Source organism: Xiphias gladius, chromosome 7, assembly GCF_016859285.1.
Source record: "Xiphias gladius isolate SHS-SW01 ecotype Sanya breed wild chromosome 7, ASM1685928v1, whole genome shotgun sequence".
Taxonomy (NCBI): domain Eukaryota; kingdom Metazoa; phylum Chordata; class Actinopteri; order Istiophoriformes; family Xiphiidae; genus Xiphias; species Xiphias gladius.
In genome coordinates, this window is record NC_053406.1 from 27,897,139 (window position 1) to 27,916,716 (window position 19,578).

Sequence of the window (19,578 nt, forward strand, 5' to 3'; positions counted from 1 at the left end):
TGCGTCTTCAAAAACCCAAATTCATGTGCCGTAGCATGTCGATGAACCTCCTTTAGAACCGGTCTATCTCTCATGTATGGTTTTTTTTTTTTTTTTTGTCCTTTACCTCTGCCTCTCTGCTGCAGTGTTGTAATCTTCTGCTGGTCGAGACGCTGAAGGATCCGCTGTGTTTCAAAGTGTCGGACCAGACGATTCCCAAACAGCAGCACATCGTCCAGGTGAGTGTCGTGAGTAACGTCGCCTCGAGACCCGAGTCCTCACCATTGGAGTTTGCGTCCAAATCCGGTCATGGGAGGTTACGTCTGAGACGCCAGGGTCATGTCTGACTTTATCTGTGACAGCGTTGTCAGAGAGAGAAACGCTACAGCTGATCAATCTGCAACTACTTTGAGAACCAATTTCACAAGCAAAATGTCAGACATTCACTGGTTGCAGCTTCTTCAGTGTGAGGATTTTCTGCTTTTCCCTGTTCTCCATCATTACAGATGTAATATATTTGGGTTTTGGCCTGTTGTTTGAACAAAACAAGCTATCCTCATAATGCATCGTGGAAAATAGGCAATCGTGATGGCCATTGATCACTATTTTCTGACTTTATCGTATAAAGCATTAATCAGTGAATTAAGAAAGTGATCGGTAGTTGCGGTGCTTATTTGGGGGCAACGGCACAGAAACATGAACGTTTCTAGACGGGCCGGTAATAATTACAGTAAGGTTAGTGGTTACAGTGTCTAGTGTATTTACTAACTCCTGTACTTCATGTATCGTTAATGCCACCTCAATGTGACCTTATGCAGACGAAGAACCAGGAGGAGAAGAGGCTTTGGGTGCACTACCTCAAGAGACTGATCGTAGAAAACCATCCCGCCTCGCTCCCACAGAAGGTATGGGCTTCACCGGTACCGCGGTACCGTGGACGTAGCATCTCCCTCGGCAGTACTGACGGCAGTAGTGGCACCGGTAGTCCGGTCTGTGCTGCCACCTGCTGGTCGTTTGCACAAAGTCCTCACTGCACATTGAAAACTTAGAGGCTGGATCGCATACGTCGGAGGGAATACACGGAGCCCTGAACACTGCTTCATGTTCTGTTTGGAGGAAATCCATCAGAAATCTCAAAAAAAGAAACAAACACACACATGAAAACACACACGTCAAAAAAAAAACAAAAAAAAAGGTTCCTTTTGTTGTAGAGGATGCACACATCTATCCACTCACTTTCTTGAGGCTGGAGCATTGTACAGAATACGAGTCGACATCAGATCCAGCGCCAAAACCACACCAAATTATTATAGAGGTACACTGATTAAACAGTGTACAGTCAAATATTCTAAACCAAAACTGTATTTTGATTTAGAATATTTCTCACTCTTGGAACTGTTTCTCTGAACCATGCTTTCTGTTCCTTGTGCCTCGTGAAACTGTCTGTAAATGCGATGTGAAGATTCTCCTTCACCAAAAAATGTCAGAGCTAAACAAACCAGTTCACTGGACAAACTGAAATCGCACGCGTGGTTCACAGAAAGTACCGGGCAACAGCAACTCCTGCTGGTGTAACTGTTTGCAAACGTTCCAGTATTCGGGACGTCGAAGTGTGACCCAAACCCGCATGAAATAGCAGACCCAGCAGAGCGTGAAACAGACCCTCGCTGTCAGAAAGTGCATTTTGAAACCGCGCCGTCTTTCTTATCACCTCGCGAAGAACGACTGGGGCCAGGATTTTTGAGGAGACATTTATCTTCTGTGTCTTAGCAACCGCTGGTGAAGTTTAACTGACGTCAGAAGACTTTCTGTCTCAACGGTTCACTGACACGAGTATCATTCTTTCTAGGCAAGACAGGTCCTGGGAGACAACTTCTGTCAATGTGAGTTCACGCGCGCACAGACACACACACACACACACACACAACAGTTCTTTTGACAGTTTTTCTTTATAAGCATTTTAACATCTAGTCATGAATAAACCAACCGTGAATGTGTGTTTTTAGCATGTGCTGATGGGGTGAGATCACTTCCTGTGTTTCAGCTCCTCAGTATGACCAGGACAACCTGAAGAAGTCCTCCGCCTCGCCACGACTGGACGATCTCCATGGCTATCACAGAGGCAGACGCCAATCAGGTCAGGGTTAGTCCTGGTCTTCTTCCTGCTGCGGTTTCAAGCAAAAAAGAAGTGGTTCATAGTATAAAATTAGTCTTTTTGATATACATCCACGAGACATCCAGCTGATGTTCGATTTTTTTTTTCCCATTAACAAATCCCATGTGCAAACCCAGACCGACAACGTACGTATCCTGCCAACAGGTAACTGTGTGTGTATCGAAGCCACGGAGCTGCGCTGTTTCCAGAAACCATTCAAACACACCAGTGGGTCACACTGTTGCTCCGGGTGACGTGTTCCTTCACCACCATCAACACACACACACTGGAGTTTATTTTGACTCAGTCCCACACACACACACACACACACACCGTCCTGCTGCCACAAATACTCACTACAGCACAGAACGTGGATTAATCCGCCGCTGAAAATAGTCCCCAACAGATGCGCTGTTTATTTGACCTCTTCAGTAGGAACCAATGGGCTCGGAGCTGAGAGAGACGGACTAACACACTGTTGGTGTTGGTCTGCACATGGGGTTTGTTGACAGTAAGAAAAATATGCAGTAACACCGGTCTTATACCTAAAACGTGTTCAACACGGGCTAAAACTTGAAACTTGAAACGAGTGTGGTTCTTTACAGCGTTTCAACCTCTGACCCCTTTTGTATGAGCTTCAACCAATACAACAGATTTTCATTTTCATTTTGAATCTGAAAGAGGCTTAATGGAGCAAATTAAGAAATGACTGAGGGTCTCTTCACTCTGTTTGTCCCTCCAGAGCCTCCAGAGCTGCTGATGTACACACCTGAGAAGTCCAGGAAGGGTCTGCCGCTGCTGCTGGAGGGAAACCTGCCATACAGACGCACCAGAAGACAGTCAGGTAGACAGAGGCACCTGGGGACGGTCAGGTAGACAAAGACAGAGACACCAGGAGAACAGTCGGGTAGACAGAGACACCTGGGGACGGTCAGGTAGACAGAGACAGAGACACCAGGAGAACGGTCAGGTAGACGGAGACAGAGACACCAGGAGAACAGTCAGGTAGACAGAGACACCTGGGGACGATCAGGTAGACGGAGACACCTGGGGACGGTCAGGTAGACAGAGACAGAGACACCAGGAGAACAGTCAGGTAGACAGAGGCACCTCGGGACGGTCAGGTAGACGGAGACACCTGGGGACGGTCAGGTAGACGAAGACAGAGACACCAGGAGAACGGTCAGGTAGACAGAGACAACAGGAGGCAGTCAGGTAGACAGCGACACCTGGGGACGGTCAGGTAGACAGAGACAGAGACACCAGGAGAACAGTCAGGTAGACAGAGGCACCTCGGGACGGTCAGGTAGACGGAGACACCTGGGGACGGTCAGGTAGACAGAGACAGAGACACCAGGAGAACAGTCAGGTAGACGGCGACACCTGGGGACGGTCAGGTAGACAGAGACAGAGACACCAGGAGAACAGTCAGGTAGACGGAGGCACCTGGGGACGGTCAGGTAGATGGAGACACCTGGGGACGGTCAGGTAGACAGAGACAGAGACACCAGGAGAACAGTCAGGTAGACAGAGGCACCTCGGGACGGTCAGGTAGACGGAGACACCTGGGGACGGTCAGGTAGACGAAGACAGAGACACCAGGAGAACGGTCAGGTAGACGGCGGTCAGGTAGACGGCGACACCTGGGGACGGTCAGGTAGACGGAGACAGCTAAGTTAAATCAATAGTAAAAATCCACAGTATCAGAGCAATGAGGAGGACAGAATGAGTTGTCCGCCAGCCGCTGCATGAGGACAGATACTGACATGCCTACAGCCAGTGTTCAGGGTCCCCAACACTTCAGACTTGTTATTCTTCCTTCGTCCGCATGTTTAGCTGAGCCAGCTGTGACACAAATATCATGAGATCATCAACATTCTTCCTCCGAGTGAGAAGAAAAACTCGCTCCCAGACCCTAAAGGATCAACTTTGGTGACTCCCAGAAACCAGATAACCTGTGCCCCCTAAGAGGTCTGAGAACAGAAAAGGACACTTGTCCCCGTGATGGAGGATTAGGATTTTACAGGGATCAACGGGGGCCTTTGGGGTTGATCGCCGTGCCAAAAACCCCGGCCCTGCCAAGTCACTTGTTGTAACAACATCCCAAGTTTTCATGTTGCCACGAGAGAGAACGTCTTTTGTCTCGTGTGATGTGTTTGCATTGTGTCCTGACAAAAACCTTTTAAGATACAACAGGAAGTAGTGATGTTCTTTCACTGTTATAATCGTCCGCAAACACACCATATAAAGTCTTTCTTTCTCTTTCAGCTCCGGCTAAAGACATTGAAGCAGCGTTTCATCCCAATGGTAAGAATTTTTCTGAGCCAACGTTAGAACTCACACACATTTTCACACCGGCGAGGCAGCTTACGACGGAATCATACAATGACCTCGGTACTTCCCACTGACAGGCTGCAACTGACAGCAGTTGCCATCCACCGTTCATTCTTCGCTTCATTGAGATAAAAAATTGCACAACGCAGTCGAAAAGCGAAAGATTGTTTTCCCCTTTTTTAGTCGGGTCCGGTGGAGCCGTCGGGTGGGAAAGTGTATAAATGCGGTTGTTGATAAATGATGGTTACCGTGAAGACATAAGCTTGGCACTCGCAAAAGTAATAAGCCTTCATCCCTGCAGAGTGCTGAATAGGAAGTAAATCTAAAATACGCTGTGAGATGACAGGTTGTTTAAATAGCCTCAGGGCTTTGTTTAGCGGCGCTGCAGAAACGAAGAAAAGATTTCTGCTTTTATTAAATAGGTAGTGACACTGAACTGAATTTACCGGAATTGATACAAAAAAACGTTCATCTTTAGCTCTTTAGGGGACGCCTGGACTGCGTTAAGAGGGGTTTAGCTTTGGCACTGCTCTGCACAGCTGGACTGTCGCCCTGAAAATTCAAAACAACAAAACAGAACTGCTTGTTTCTATACGAGATCAGAGAGAATTTTTACGGGGGGTTTATTTATGTTTTGTGGTTGCTGTGTAGTTAAGTGTCTGTCAAACAACAGTAACATCTTGATACCATCTCTCTCTCCCCTTTCCTATGTGTCTCTCCATCCTCTCCGTCCAATCACTCTTTCCCACCGCCGGGGGAATCACGCAGCTTTGACGGTAAGCACTTTCATGCTCCCCCAGAGGATCTAGCAGGACTCTCGCCGCTGAGGAAAGAGTTCTGCCGTGTCCTTGTCTGTTTCCATCCGTCGGTCACACACCGATGAGGTTTTGGTTTGCAAGAGGGAGCCTCACAATCAAACCACGACTTACTTTTAATACGGATAAACAACATTAAATACTTAATATTTAAGTCCTCACCCATGGCAACAGCTGAGTGTGTTGTACTCAGCCGAATTACATATGATTTTCTGTGTGTTTCAGGTCAAAAACGAATCATTTATTCAATATTCTGAGGGATTTTTTATTTGCTTATTTATTTTTTGTAATTAAATACCAAAAAAAAACAAAGTAATGAAAATGAATTTAATAACAGTTAACTGCACATGAGAACTAACACGTCAAACTTAGTGTTGTCACTCCCCGGTCTCCGCGCTGAGCTTGCTGTATGCTAATGGGGAGGGATGAGGTCACGAAGTGAGCATGAAAAAATCGCCATATTCCGTACTCACTTAATAATCTGCTCCACGACCAGTTGGTCGGTTATACTAAGATCCCTGTACGCTCCCAAACGTATGGCTGTCTTTGAAAACATCTTGCATTTCTTGTGCGATGTACTCCTGGTTAAACAGGATGGTGGGGAGGGAAATGCCACGAGAAGGGATCATTTAATGAAGTAAATCTATAGGATGTCATTTATAGGGGAAATACAGCTCAACTGAGGTGGGATTGTGCAAAAAATCTATTATGGTTTTAATGTATAGAGTTTTGTTAAAATGTGGTGACAAAGCATGACTTACCAATGAAAATGTGACTTGGTTGAGGAGGGCGAGTCAAATTTTTTGTCAGATCCAGACTAATGTAAAGGGAGAACATATTTGAACAGCAAGTTGAGAAAATGGTGTGGTGTTGTTCTGCAGCAGGCGGGCAGTGACGGTGAGCTCTGCCCTGCAGACGGTTTGGGCTCAGCCGGCAGCAGCAGCACGCTGGCATCCTCCGTCATTGAGGTGGAGGCTGAACGGGCTGGACTGGGCCTGACGCCGCAGCTGCGACCTAACCGGGAGGAGGTATTTACCTGTTACGCGGTGTGACGAGACGTGACAGCAGCATAGATTAGATTTAATATAACATTACAATATAACATTGCTCTACAGAGTTTAACGTTTGAGATTTCAACTTCAGTCCGATGATGTAACAATTAAGTGTGAAAACAAATGTGAAATTCTTAAAATTAGTCGCCCTGAACTTAATTTTCTTGACTTGAGCTTGGCCTGAAAGATACTAAACGACTCTGCTTTTGTAATACCGATAGTATTCCATTTTTCCTATTCTCATCTGTTCTAATGATCAGGAAGAGGAAGAAGAGGAGCTGACCCCCCTAAGCCCCCCTCCCACTCTGTCCATCACGGAGGAAATCCTGGAGTTCATCAACCAGAGCAGAGCCAGGGAAGGACTCGCCTTCATTCATACGGATACAACGGTTAGAATACACGCTACTCTAATCTATATGTAACATTTAAGACTCAAATATGTCATCAAGCAGATTCCTGATGGGACACAACTTACGACCTGATTCACCAGCACAGTTAATCGGCTTTATTCAGCTTAATCTACTGTAATATGTTGTAACATCCTCTTCTGTACTAGCCCTGCTACAAGCCCAGGGATAATGTCATTCACTTTAAAAACCGAAATGTTAAAGTTTTGTACAAAATGCACAAACTGACAATTTTGCTGTTTTTTGAGTCTCTGCAGCTGTGTGACTTAAGATGTAACATTTGTCCTGAAAAGTTAGTTAAAGTTAGGGTTCGTCATCTGGGGAGCATGAATGGGTTTGGCAAACTTAATGGAAATCTTCCTGTTAGGTGATGATGCTTATTGTATGCGAGTGCCTGATGACAGCACTTGTGGATAGGTCAGGAGGACACCAAAGCCATTAGCTTTCATAATCTAGGGACCGTGAAATGGCCAGTGAATGTTGAGATATCTTGATCCAAGCCAGAGTGTTGGACAGACCGACCAAGATGCCACTTTTTACATATTTATATACTGTACTGCTATTACTGTCCCCCAAAGGATCTGTTATACAAGTACTGCAGTTATTCATAATAAAGTTCATAGTAGAGTAAAAACACAATTGTCTTACTTTTCTTCCAGGAGCAGGACTTGGATCAGCCCAATGAGAGTCAGCCCTCAACTAACCAGACCAACTTCACCTGCCCATTGCCCCCAGTCGTCTGCCCCTCCAGCCCAGAACAAAGACCCACAATGCCACAAGAGCAGGAAAGAGTGGAGATGGAGGATGACAGCACCCTCCAAACTCAGACCGGTGGCTCTGGCGAGGAAAAGGGATTTGAAAATAAGACGACAACAAATGAAGTCAAAGAAATTAAAGATGCAACAAGTCAAGCGGAAAAGAGTGTGGGAGCAGATGGAGAGACAGAAGGAGAAGGGGTAGCAAAAGAGAAAGAGGAGAAGAAAACAAAGGACGAAGGAAAGGGAGAGAGCATCGTCCCTGCTCCAAAGTCAGATCTTCATCCCTCCATCTCAGCAGAGGAAGAAAGAGAGAACGGCAGCAGTTGTCACTTACCCAGGGAAGAGGTGAACACTGAGGTCACCACTTCCTCCCCAAATCCAGATCTCCCTCATCACCCCATCCAGAGACGCCAGCTCCCAACAAGAGGCACCCACCTCACCAAACGTGACAAGAAGATCATCGAAAAGATCAGGAGTTACTACGAGGCAGCAGCTGAGGCCGAAGAGGATGAAGCAGAGGAGGAAGATGAACAGGGAGAAGGAGTGGCATCAAGAAGGCGGAACAGTTTCTCACAAATCCCATCTGGCTTGGTGAAGGAGTCTGTATCACGCTTTGATGTGGGTGGACACCAGGGGGAGACAGAGGGTGGACAATCCAAGAATGAAACAATTGAAGCAATCGATATAAAGACTGATCTCGAGACACAGCCCTATTCCCCCACTGGTCCCATCTCTTCCCCAACTCCACTCTCAGTAGATGCAGAGAATGATAGACAGGCAGATAAACCAATCAACTCCCAGGGGTGTGATGCAGAGGGCCCAATCAAGAAACCAACCTCTACCCTGATACAGGACAAGGAGACCCCAAACCAAGTGGGTTTGAATCAGCAGTCAAACCAAAACAGGCCTGTTGGAGAAGAGGCTGTTATACTGGACAAAAATGGAAAGGTCTGTAAAAGACCATTGGAGGAAGGACTGGAGGAAAGGCAGGAGGGGAAGACAAGTGTTGTGGCTACTGGGAAGCAAGGTGGAAATTCACTGCAAGGAGAGGGACCATCTGTTACCAAACATTACCAATGCAGAGATAAAACAACCAAAACCTGTGGTGGAAACCAAGCTGTGGTGAATGGGCATGAACCTAACCAAGCAGGCCCAGCAGAACCAAAGACAGGCCACAAAGAACCCTCTACACCTCTGCCACCTATAGACCATTGTCAAAAAACGGACACCAAAACTCAGTCCACTTGCACTACAACCAAACACAAAGACATGGCCAAGACCAGAGGGAACCTTGAGAGTCTTCCCAGTCAGATAAAAGTGGGTCGATGGTCCCGCCACTCCAGGATTGTGACTGCTAACCGGGCCTTGTTTGAGAGCATGGGGTCAGACGTGGCTGGTATTGGATTATTTGAGTCTAGCCCTGTGGTGGACCCCGTGTTGATGGAAAACTCAGACCGTATTCTAAGCAAGGTCCAAACACTTGCTCGGATGTACAGTGCCAAAGCAAGCACAATGAAGTTCCCACTGCATCAGAAACGGGCCAGCACTATATGGAACCAATCATGGGGCTCAGGTAGACTGTCTGGACACTCAACTCAGACCCAAACTAAAAGCCAGACACAGGTTCAATCTCAGAAACCATCTAAGCACTGGCAACAAACACAATGCAAAAAGGAAATCAATCAATTAGATATGCACACAGAAACCAAAACTGGAACCCAAACTCACTCTGAGACCAAAGTTCAGTGCCAAACCACTACACAAACCAGGCAGCAATCACAGATCCAAACTAAAAGCCAGATGTGGAGTCAGACACAATACCAAAGCCAAAACCAGACCAAGATTTACCGCCAGTACCAGACCCAGACCATGAACTCGGAGGACAAAAGCATCCAGGAGGAGAGGATGATAAAGAGACCAGAGAGCCTGGAAGATGGTAGGTTGGCCTTTCTAAAACTTCTTCTAAGACGACTTCTTCTTCGAACATGGTCTCTTGGAGATTGAGTAGTCGGGGCTCTACGATAGTTTAATTCTGGACAAAAGTCTTGGATTTTCAGACTAACCAACATTACCACCCTTAGAGCCACAAACGCAGCAGCTAGATGACTATGGTCATTATAATCCATTACTGAATTATTTTTTTTCTGTTGCTCTCTTCTAGATTTCCAGAGGACAGTGATGGCCCCCTGTGAGCCTATGCTGTTGGGTCATGCGTTTGTCAAAGAGCAGCTAACCTCGGCCTGTCAACACCAGACGAATGAATTCACCCTCTCCAGGCCCAGGGATTTCATCTCTGCCTTGATCAAAGAAAGAGACTCCAGTGTTGGTTGTAGATCAGGCGAAAACTCCCAGACTTCCACCACCACAGGGGAAAATCCATCCACTTCACTTAGAGATCAATTATCCCGTCAAACCCGGGATGACAGCTACAGCCTTGGGCACACCGCCACTGACACATCTGTGGCTTCTGCAGCATCCGGACATCACAGCAGTGCACAACCTGAAGATCAGAGCTCCGGATTATGCTGCTCTTCCACTAACAGCCTGTCGACTTCAACCATGACTTTGGATTGTCAACTCACCGAGTTCAGGGACCTCGGCTCTGCCTCTTCTGTTGGGGGAAGTGAAGCTCTAAATCAAAACAGAGACGTTTATACAGAGAAGAGAGAGGGGTGAGTGGAAGATATTTACAAACATGGGTGATAAATGATGATAATGTGATGAGCTCAAAGTAAAAAAAGGAATAAAATTGGCTGCTATAGTGGGATTTAAGGTATAAAGGAGGTTTAGTGGCTTGTAAAGGAGCCATTGACATTTGACATCGGTTGATAACTGTAAATAATGAAACAGTAGGACTGGGGATGCACTCTGACCTTCTCTTACACTATCTACAAAAGTGGTCTGTAATTAAGAGAGATGTATAGGTGGAGATTTGGAAAGCTGAATGGTGAAATCAGTAAAAAGATGCTGTAAGCTGCAGTTCTTCTAATGGACACTAGATGCTGGTTCCAAAATAACAGGACTTTCAGGACTGTTTATACCTGTAAAAAAAAAAGGTTAAGGTCTGTTTAACTAATTGCACCTCTTCCAATTCATGTCTTTGTAGAGTTGTGAACAATTCTGTTTCATTAGAAAAGTTAATAAAGAGGTATGTTTGATGGTGTATTTGGTCACTTGGCAGGTTAAAATCTGCATTTTATTTAATTCCTTTGGTACATGACAAATATTTCAACAAATTCCCAACCAATTCAATACCAGGTAAACATTTAGACATCAAAATGTCTATATATCTAAATAAACACTGGGTAAATTTTGGTTGAAAATGGTTGAAAAATATTTTTAGAAATTAAGTGAAGCTTAGGTGGGACAAAATGGTTGAAACCTCTGCTGCAAAGTGAAATATGATGATAAACCTAATACTGAGCCCATACACCACCAAAACACCTCATCTTAAAACTTTATATCTTTCAAATAAAACAGTATTTTCTGAATCACTACTAAGACACAAATTGGAAGAGTTGAAATTGGCAACAGGGACCTTACCTTTTGTGGGAAAATGAAAAAGGATTAGACACGATTTGGCAGTTTTCCCATTCTGAGGATATTTATGGAGCCAGCAATTAGTGCTCATTAGAGGGATTTCATGTATATTATCATGTTGTGTTATTTGCCAGTAGGAATGTTAGTTGTTTCCTCTTTTTGTCTTGATTTATATTCCAAACACACTGTTTGATTCTCCTCCTGGTTGTCTGCAGGTCAGAGCAGAGTGCTGGACACCCTGTTTATTCAGTCAGAGAAGACACAACATCTGTAACCATCATTACCCAACCAGCACACAGAAATCAGCAGGATACAGCAGCTGCACAACACATACAAGTTACAAATATACCAGAATACACACTCTCCCCAGGAAACACAGACAACGAGGATACCTTAACAAATGATGTGCAGAGTGTTCATTCAGAGCCTCAGTACTTGGTTTGCACAGAAACCATGGATGGAGAGGCATCCCCAGGAGAGCTGGTACTGATTGTAGCCTCTACACAGAGCCAGTCTCCAACAGAGTACCACAGTTTCATGGTGCCTCACCCAGGAGAGCAAGCCCACCTGGAGGAGGGAGACTCCACTACAAAGGGGACCGATGGCGGGCCAAAGAAAGATGAGCTCCCAAGCGATCAGATGAAATTAAATGAGTCAAAGTTTGATTTAAATTCTTCATCACAAACCAGGGGGATTCTGCAAGGTTCAACAGTGATCATTTCAGAAGAGCCCCCTTACCACAGATCCTCAAGAGAGATGGTTATTCCACCACCCCTGAGTCAGCCTTTGCACTTGACCTTTCACCCCTCTAACGTTTCCAGTCATGTAATCACAGAAACCCCAGAGGATCACAAAGCAGGAGAGGGGTCGGCACCAAGTCCATGGCCATCAGTTCAGAACTCAGACTCAAATCCTACCCAACCACGCTCTCCATCGGTGCAGTCCATAGACTGTCTACCAACATTCACCAGCCAGAGGCCACCAGACCTACCCACTGCTTTGGGTAAACGGGCTCTGTCTAACACCTGGAATATCAATAACATCACTCCATATGAATATAGGTATGTATGTGGCAGATTAAACCATAATTTGTTTGAATATAACAACTTGTGTACTACCAACAACAGCATCTTAATAGCTTTTTACTATCAGGTACAGAAAGTAGATGTTCAACAAAGTGACTTATGAATTTTCAGAATCTCCTCAGTCGTTAAAAACCTGATACCAACCTGTCCCTGACCTCAGTGTAACCCTAAAGGCTAACCCTGTCCTTGCCTGAGATTAATGTTTTTCAATTTTAGCACCACATGCGTAGTAAGATTTTAAGATAATTATAATCATTCCAACATTAAAATAAAGAACTGTGCCGTCCAAATTAAGTTTAGCCCCTTGATTTGCCCTTTTGTCTCCGCAATTTGTCCCTTTTTATTTCCCTGGATGTTTATCTTTTGATAAAGTGTTAAATGTAGAAACCTACAATCATTTAATCAGATCGTTATTTGCTAGTTTTGTGATAAATAAAACCAAAAGGTTAAACTGAGTCAAGTTTAAAGCATGGGCCCAAGGGCTGTTCTGTACTGTAAGCAATTTGTGGAAATCAGATTGTGATAAGTTGGCTTATCACAATCATCACAGCCCAGTGATGTTGACCTTCGGTCACATCACTGGGCTGTGTTTTTGTTACCCTTCAATGGTTTGTATTTGTGTGCGCTGAAAGCACGTTTAAAGCTTTCCCAAGTTACTGGAAAATTGGCTGGTAGAAATCACAAACACAACAGAAACTTTTCACCGTCCTACTATGGCTTCCTTTAAACACTGCACTGACAACAACTCCAAATAAATCAGAAATGTCTTCTCACAAAATGCAAATGAAGGATTAATGGAGGTATGAAATGATAAACGAAAATTTCAGAAGTCTACAAAGTTCGTTAAACTGATACCATCAGAAATCAAAAATGTAATACTCATTCCCTTTTCCGTTATTCACCCCTCTGAGCTCAAATTGCCCGAGCAGAGACACTAGTAATATAAACCGGAACCCTCTGTTTAGAGCATGAAAAATTTGTTGTGTTATGCTGTGTATTGCACCCGGTGCAGAGCAATGGCAATTGCTACCATACCATACTTGCTTAATGAAGTTTCACTGCGTATCACAACGTGTGTCCAGATGATAGCCAGATTTTACTATAACAATGTCTCTCTTTTCAAAACAATGTGCAACCCTCATTTAACCTGCAGTCACTTCCAAGCTGCTGCTCTGCACTGCGAAAGTCCTGATTTTATAACTGCGACGTGGTCTGACAAAAACACCAGACACATATGTTAAAGACAACGGCTTAAAATAATTATTTTAAATTAATATTTCCCTAACTGCGGAGGGAGAGCTCGCACTTGCACTCGCGGGGCGATACTGGCAACTCTCTTCTACAGAAAGTAGCTAAGGTTTGTCCAAAAAGTCGCTAGATTTGTCGCCAGGTTCCTTTGGGGATGCAAAGCCGCTAAAGGGTTCTGATAGGTCTGTAAATCTCTGTAAACGCCCCGCTGATGACATAATAAAAAATGTATGCACAAGTTCATTTTAAGAGAGCAACGACCACTGGTGAAACTCCAACACTTAGTCATGTGGTACTCGGCTGACCAATGGTGTAACTTTATCACTCAGTCAGTCAGTCAGTCAGTCATGGATATTCACGTTTATAGGGCTTGCCCCGCTGTTGCGGTCCAGCCAAAAAACTTTGCACTCAGTTGCAATGGCCTCATCAAACAACCTAGGTTTTTTTGGACAAAACTGCATGATTTTTCTGTCCTTGTCATTTCATTCCAGTCTAAGCTTGCCTGAACCGTACATACTATCTGTAATAGAGGAGGGAACCAAATGTATGGCTCATTTTGTTCCGTTCTCCTCCACCAAATCCAGGGAACAAAACCAGCAGGACTCAGGATCCCCCGACGGCCTGCCCATCTTTAGCCTGCCTTCAGACAGCTGCCCACCTTCCAGACCCTCCTTGGAGACAGCCAGCCTGGTGGAGCGACCCAACCCAGCCATTGCCACCCATAGCCAGGACACAGAACTCACCTTGGCCCCCTCAGCCTTCAGACCCAGCCTCAGACACCGCTCTCCTTCTCCTGTTATAACCTGTCCCACCTCCTCTCCCCTCCCACCTTCCTCCTCCTCTGTCCGAGCGCCTCCTTGCTCACCACCATTCAGGGTTGTTCCAGCATCTTCTCCGAAACCTGGATCTGTTGAAGGCTTCAACTCCCCAAACACTGTCTCCGGGGCTCTTTCCTGTTTATCCCCTACTCCCTCTTCTGGCAGGGTTTCCTCCATGAGATCCCCACCTGCCTCCTCTCCTACGCCTTCCACTGGATTCATCCCCTCCTCCTCCTCTTCTTCAGGGAGGTCTTCATCAGTAAGAGCAGGTCTTCCTTCCTCTCCTACACAGTCCTCTTCCCTCCGCTCCTCCCCCATTGCTTCTTCCTCTGCATTCACTAGATCCTTAGCTGCCTCCTGTATCAGCCAGTCTATCAGTCAGAGTATGGCAAAAAAGAACACTGCCCGGCAACAAGCCCCGTCCATAAACTCAGTAAATCAAAGCTCATCCTCTGCTCCTTCCTTGCCCTCGTCTCATCTACGACAGTGTTCCCCTTCTCCTAAACTCCCTCCCAGTCAACAAAGTTCCAGTACAACTGATTCTGTCTGGCTAGTGAGCACTAAAGATGGGTCCCAACACCCAAGGTGTCCACCGTCTTCTCTGCAGTCCTCTTGCCCTTCTCTATCCCTCACTCAGTCGCTTCCTCCCTCTCTTTTGCACCGCTACCCTTCCCCATCGAGGAGTCAGACCCATCATCATCCTACCCAGTCTTCTTCTGCTTCCTCCTGTCCTTCATTCATTCACTCCAAAACTGACTCACTGCAGAATGCAAACAACAACAATAATCACGTTAGCTTAGCTGGTTTAACCACAGCGATCAGCAATGTATGTAATACCAGCAGTTGTAGCATTAATGGTGCTGTCAGTAATGGGGATTGGTCAGGAAGTCCACAGAGGACGTCACCAGCTAATAGTAGCACTAATGCCTCAGTAATGCAGCAAACCAATGATCCACTCTGGCCTGGTTCACACAACCGTGTAGCTCGGCCTTTTTCTGCATCCGAGCCCAGCTCAAGAGTTCAGTCCCCATCTCCCTCCCCAACCCCTTCTTCGTTTGCTCGCCTCTGCTCCCCACCTCCTCAACATAATTACTCTTCCCCCATGGCAAACAAACCTCCCCACCCTCGGAGCACACGGACAGGATGTGCTAGTTCCCATAATCCACTAGGCCTCACTTTAGAGCTACCCAGGGCCTCTACAGCAAGTTCAGCATTTGTGCCATCGTCCTCATGTCTGAGCCCTCGTATCCTCTCCCCACCTCCCATTGGTGTGTCGGTGAATGTTTGGACAAATAATGTTGCATCACCTCAGCCTAGAAACCCCAGATTTGCTTCCTCTTCTCCTTCGTCTCCCTTTTCTTCCTCCTTAGGCTCATTAACATTGGAAAATGCCTCTTTTCCCACTTCTTCTCCTTCTGCAGTCCCACTGCATAGTTCCATAGCTTCCTCTCTTTCTGGACCCTGTCCTCCTGCAGCCCAAATAACCTCCCAAACGCTGCGAAGGTCTTTCTCCTCCAACTTGGCAGACAGGCCCCCTAGCCCGGCACGGAGCAACTCTAGCGGACTGCGCCGCTCCTGGGCAGAGAGCAGCCGTAGGTCTCTTGGTTTCAGTGGAAGTGGTCGAGGGTCCTTTGACCAGCAGGTGTCCTGTCCAACCAGTCCAAGGAGCGGATGGTCCTCATACAACAGCTCTCCGTCCTGCCTCAGCCCCCAAGCTGGGCTTCAGTCCCCACTCTCACATAACAGACTTACCCCAGGGAAGGGCAACCTTGGTGGTCAGCATTTCACCAGCGTGCCCTGGCCAGATGTGCGAGAGCTTTCGACCAAATATAATAATGGAACTGATAGCCTCGATACGAGTGCTACTTCAACTATCATTGCCTCCTCTCCTTCTCCTCTCTCCTCGCTCTCTCAGTCCTTCCTCTCCTCTCCGGCTCCATCAGACAGCCAGACAGAATGGGGAGAACCCGAGGTAGAAGAGGGTAACTGTCGTAGCCAGCTCATCTGCGCCTACATTGCCCGGCCCTTCCATGAACAAAACCTCTCCTCCTCATGCCTGGCCCTGTCCTCCTCAGGCATGACCTCCCCTCCACCTGCCCCCTACCAGTACCAAAACTACTCGTCCCTAGTCAAACCACAACCTCAGGTTCAAATCGCCACCAAAACACCTCCTGCCCCCTCCCCCTTGCCCTCAGGCTCATCACCTCTACCTTTTGCCCATTCCTCGCCTACCAAACCAGGGAACCAGAAGACCAGTTATGCCACCACAGTCAACCTCCAGATCGCTGGAAGTGGCCGAATAACCTCCTTGAGCACTGCCCAAGTTAGCCTGACCCAAACCCTGCAGAGTGGAGCTGGAGCTGGAGTACCGGGACAGGGGCAGATGGCGAGGAGAGTAAGCATCAATGGACTTTCACACCTTCCTTCCCCTCTTCCTCAGAATTGTAACAGGCTTTGAAAGAAAGAGAGAGAGAGAGAGAGAACTCTTTGTTTCATGGCCTTATGAAAAAAGAAGGACCAAAAGACAATGGGATGAAAATAGAAATGGCATTAGAAAAGATGTGCACTCGGGAATTTGCCCCTTACTGCAGAGACGCAAAATATTCCCTGGCTGGACTTGAGCCATGAACCCCTCTGCTTGAGCTGAAAAAAAAGAAAAAACAAAAAAACAAAAACTCCACAAATTTGCTTTGTTTAAAATGATCCTTCGGAAATAGCGAAGCATGGAATACTTTTACCTGGGAATAAGTTCACATCTGATGGACACTGATTTTAAGACACAGTGTGAGGGGATGCATCTGGGGTCAGACATCAAACTAACTCTTCTGGAAAAGCTTTATACCTGAACATTAATCAGAAGATCTTTAAAGGATGGAAATTCTACCTGCGCATGGCTTGTGTTTTACAATCTGGGCTGATGACTTTGAATGGATCCCAATGGAACTGCTTTAAAGATCCTAGTATTGTAAAGAGTAAAGACATATGTCGCCATCGATGGAAATTTATCACTTGGCTTCGATCTTGTGAGATGAGCGCCAAAACCCTGAATGTCCACGGCTGGGTGTGATGAATCTGAAGATGTGGCAAACTGGATCGAATTGCTGGTCACACCGTGAAACCAGTCTGAAGTCTGTTCATTGGACAGTTCACTTTCTGAACAGCTCTGGACTCTCTCTGTGGATTTGATGACTTTTTCACATTGAACTATTCATATTAGACATTTTTATTAACGCCGGTTAAATCAGTAACAGTTAATGAGATGGAGTACATTCATTTTTGTTTTTTTAAATCCTGCAAACACAGACACGTTGAAGGTCCAGTGTCCAACCAGGGCTGTACGCATTAATAGTTAGGCATACTTAATGTATTATTATTGTTTGTTGCTTTGTTTTTTCTGTAATTTTTTTTTTATATTCTGTTGAACAAACATCGGTGTCTGGTTATTTGAGGTCAGTGTTGAAGATTAGTGATAACTGTGGTTATTATTAATCTAATGTATCTTTTTAACCATTTTTATTATTCTTTTTATTTTATTGTTTATTTATGAAGTTAGTCTTATTCTCTTTGGCACTTAATATCCTTAAAGTAATGTCGATATTTTGCACAGTGTCCTCAGCTCTTGGGTGCATACTTTGAGCGCGTGTGCGAGAATGTGTGTGTGTGCGCGCACGTGCGTCTGTCTATTTGAAACGACGCGTCTGGTAGGTTCTCCCGTAACTTCAGACCAAGCCGATATCTGCGTGTTTTTGACGCTGCGTTCGTTCCCGTATTGATGTACTCAGATGGTTCATTGACTTTACACTTTCTCCTGTTGTCGGTGTTCTTCAGAAACCTTTTATCTTGAGCTTAACTTGGTTTTCAAAAGTTGTATTAGAAAGCCAACCGGGTGGAAAACGCTCCCTGAACACAGTATCAAGCCGAACACTGATGACGCATCATGAAGTGTTAAAAACAGACTCAGGTTTTTGATGCATGGAAGGGATGAAAGGTTTCACCTCACAGCGGTTTCGGCAACACACAGCCATGTATTGTCTCTTTCATAAGGTTAATATACTTTAACATACGTTATCGTCAAGGCCAACTGTTTTTGGTTTTTAATCATTTGTTCCAGAGTCTTTAATAGAACAGATCATGTTACACAACATCTTTACCCAGATTTAATGTCCCCACACACTCAGTTTCTGATTGTAATGAGAAAATACTTGACAATAGCTGGAGAGAAAAATGCAGAGAAAACCCAAATAGGTTACTGATATTAATCTGTGTGTTAAAAAGTTAAACTATGTGGAGCTGGAAATGTTTTTTTTTGTTTTGTTTGTTTTAAATCCAGATTAAACCTGAATTTGAAAAATCTGATTTCCCCCTATTTTTCAATATTCCACACCGACAGTTAAACAAGTCCCTCAACCTGAACAACCGTACAGGTCACTGGTCATCACCCTCTGTTATGACCCTATAGGAGCGTTTCCTCAGTTAGCTTCCCTATGGCAGCAGGAGACATGCCGCAGATAACCTGTTAAAAATGACTGTTCGAAATAAATAACTCACCTTTTTATGTTGTGACAATGCTATAGCGAAGGTTTGGTTAGGTTTAGGGAAAGATCGCGGTTTGGGTTCAAAGATAAGTACGTTAAGGTTACAGAGTGTTTGTCGTCATGGCTACAATAAGAAACAGGTGGTTAAGGCTATGGATGGATCGTGGTTAAAAGAAACAACGTTGACAGTCTGTTTGAAACAGGGAATGAACAGTGGTCTTTGTGTTAAAGTCTAATGTTTTATTGACCCCCCCAACCTCCTCCGCCGCACAGGCTTTGTGGCTCCGCAACGACGTCGAGTGGCGTTCTCCGTTGCTCCTGTCGTAATTACCGCGGCCACTAGATGTCACTTAAACATTGAAAGGAAATGACAGTGACACTGACACTGTGGACTGTCACGAGACGTGTGGAGGTCAAACAGGAAAATCACTTGAGGAGATGTGAGGTTTCTGCAAGGCGCAGGTAACTGGAGATGACTTAATGTTTTTGGGACCTGGTGAAAAGGGAAATATTAACTAAATCTTCATCCAGTAACCCTAATACAATCTGTGAGATGTACGAAAAATAAAGGTGTGTGGTGTAAAACCAAAACAAAGTGACTAGTGCTTTTTATTTCCTTACTAACTGTGATGGTGAACTGTGCTAAACTGTACGTTCGTAGCGTCCAGCCATGTATTGATCCGTACTGCAGTGGACAGAGCTGGGAAAGTAAGAGTTAAGAGAAATAACACTTTTCATTGATTGTTTTCTCTAGACTGCATTTTGCCTCAAGTGCATGCCATGTCTTCTCTACATGTGTGTCATTTGCTCTGTCTTCCACATGATCCTCTCCACCCATGACTAACAACCCTG

General features: G+C 45.4%; 1 protein-coding gene across 2 annotated transcripts in view; it reads left to right on the plus strand.

Annotated features, from left to right (window-relative positions):
• plekhg2 (pleckstrin homology domain containing, family G (with RhoGef domain) member 2) overlaps positions 1-19,296 on the plus strand; it is a 55,119-nt gene extending 35,823 nt beyond the window's left edge. The window contains exons 8-20 of one of the 2 annotated variants that reach the window (XM_040130387.1): positions 126-218; positions 798-884; positions 1,829-1,862; positions 2,024-2,116; positions 2,877-2,978; positions 4,403-4,441; positions 5,237-5,244; positions 6,165-6,311; positions 6,596-6,724; positions 7,402-9,436; positions 9,662-10,172; positions 11,256-12,101; positions 13,958-19,296. In XM_040130387.1, coding sequence (XP_039986321.1) covers positions 126-218; positions 798-884; positions 1,829-1,862; positions 2,024-2,116; positions 2,877-2,978; positions 4,403-4,441; positions 5,237-5,244; positions 6,165-6,311; positions 6,596-6,724; positions 7,402-9,436; positions 9,662-10,172; positions 11,256-12,101; positions 13,958-16,649 — 6,816 coding nt within the window. In that variant the 3' untranslated portion in view covers positions 16,650-19,296. Of the gene's footprint in view, positions 1-125; positions 219-797; positions 885-1,828; positions 1,863-2,023; positions 2,117-2,876; positions 2,979-4,402; positions 4,442-4,692; positions 5,245-6,164; positions 6,312-6,595; positions 6,725-7,401; positions 9,437-9,661; positions 10,173-11,255; positions 12,102-13,957 lie in introns of those variants that run through there. The other variant, XM_040130388.1, reaches the window with a different exon arrangement.
• The last annotated feature ends 282 nt before the right edge of the window (positions 19,297-19,578 follow it).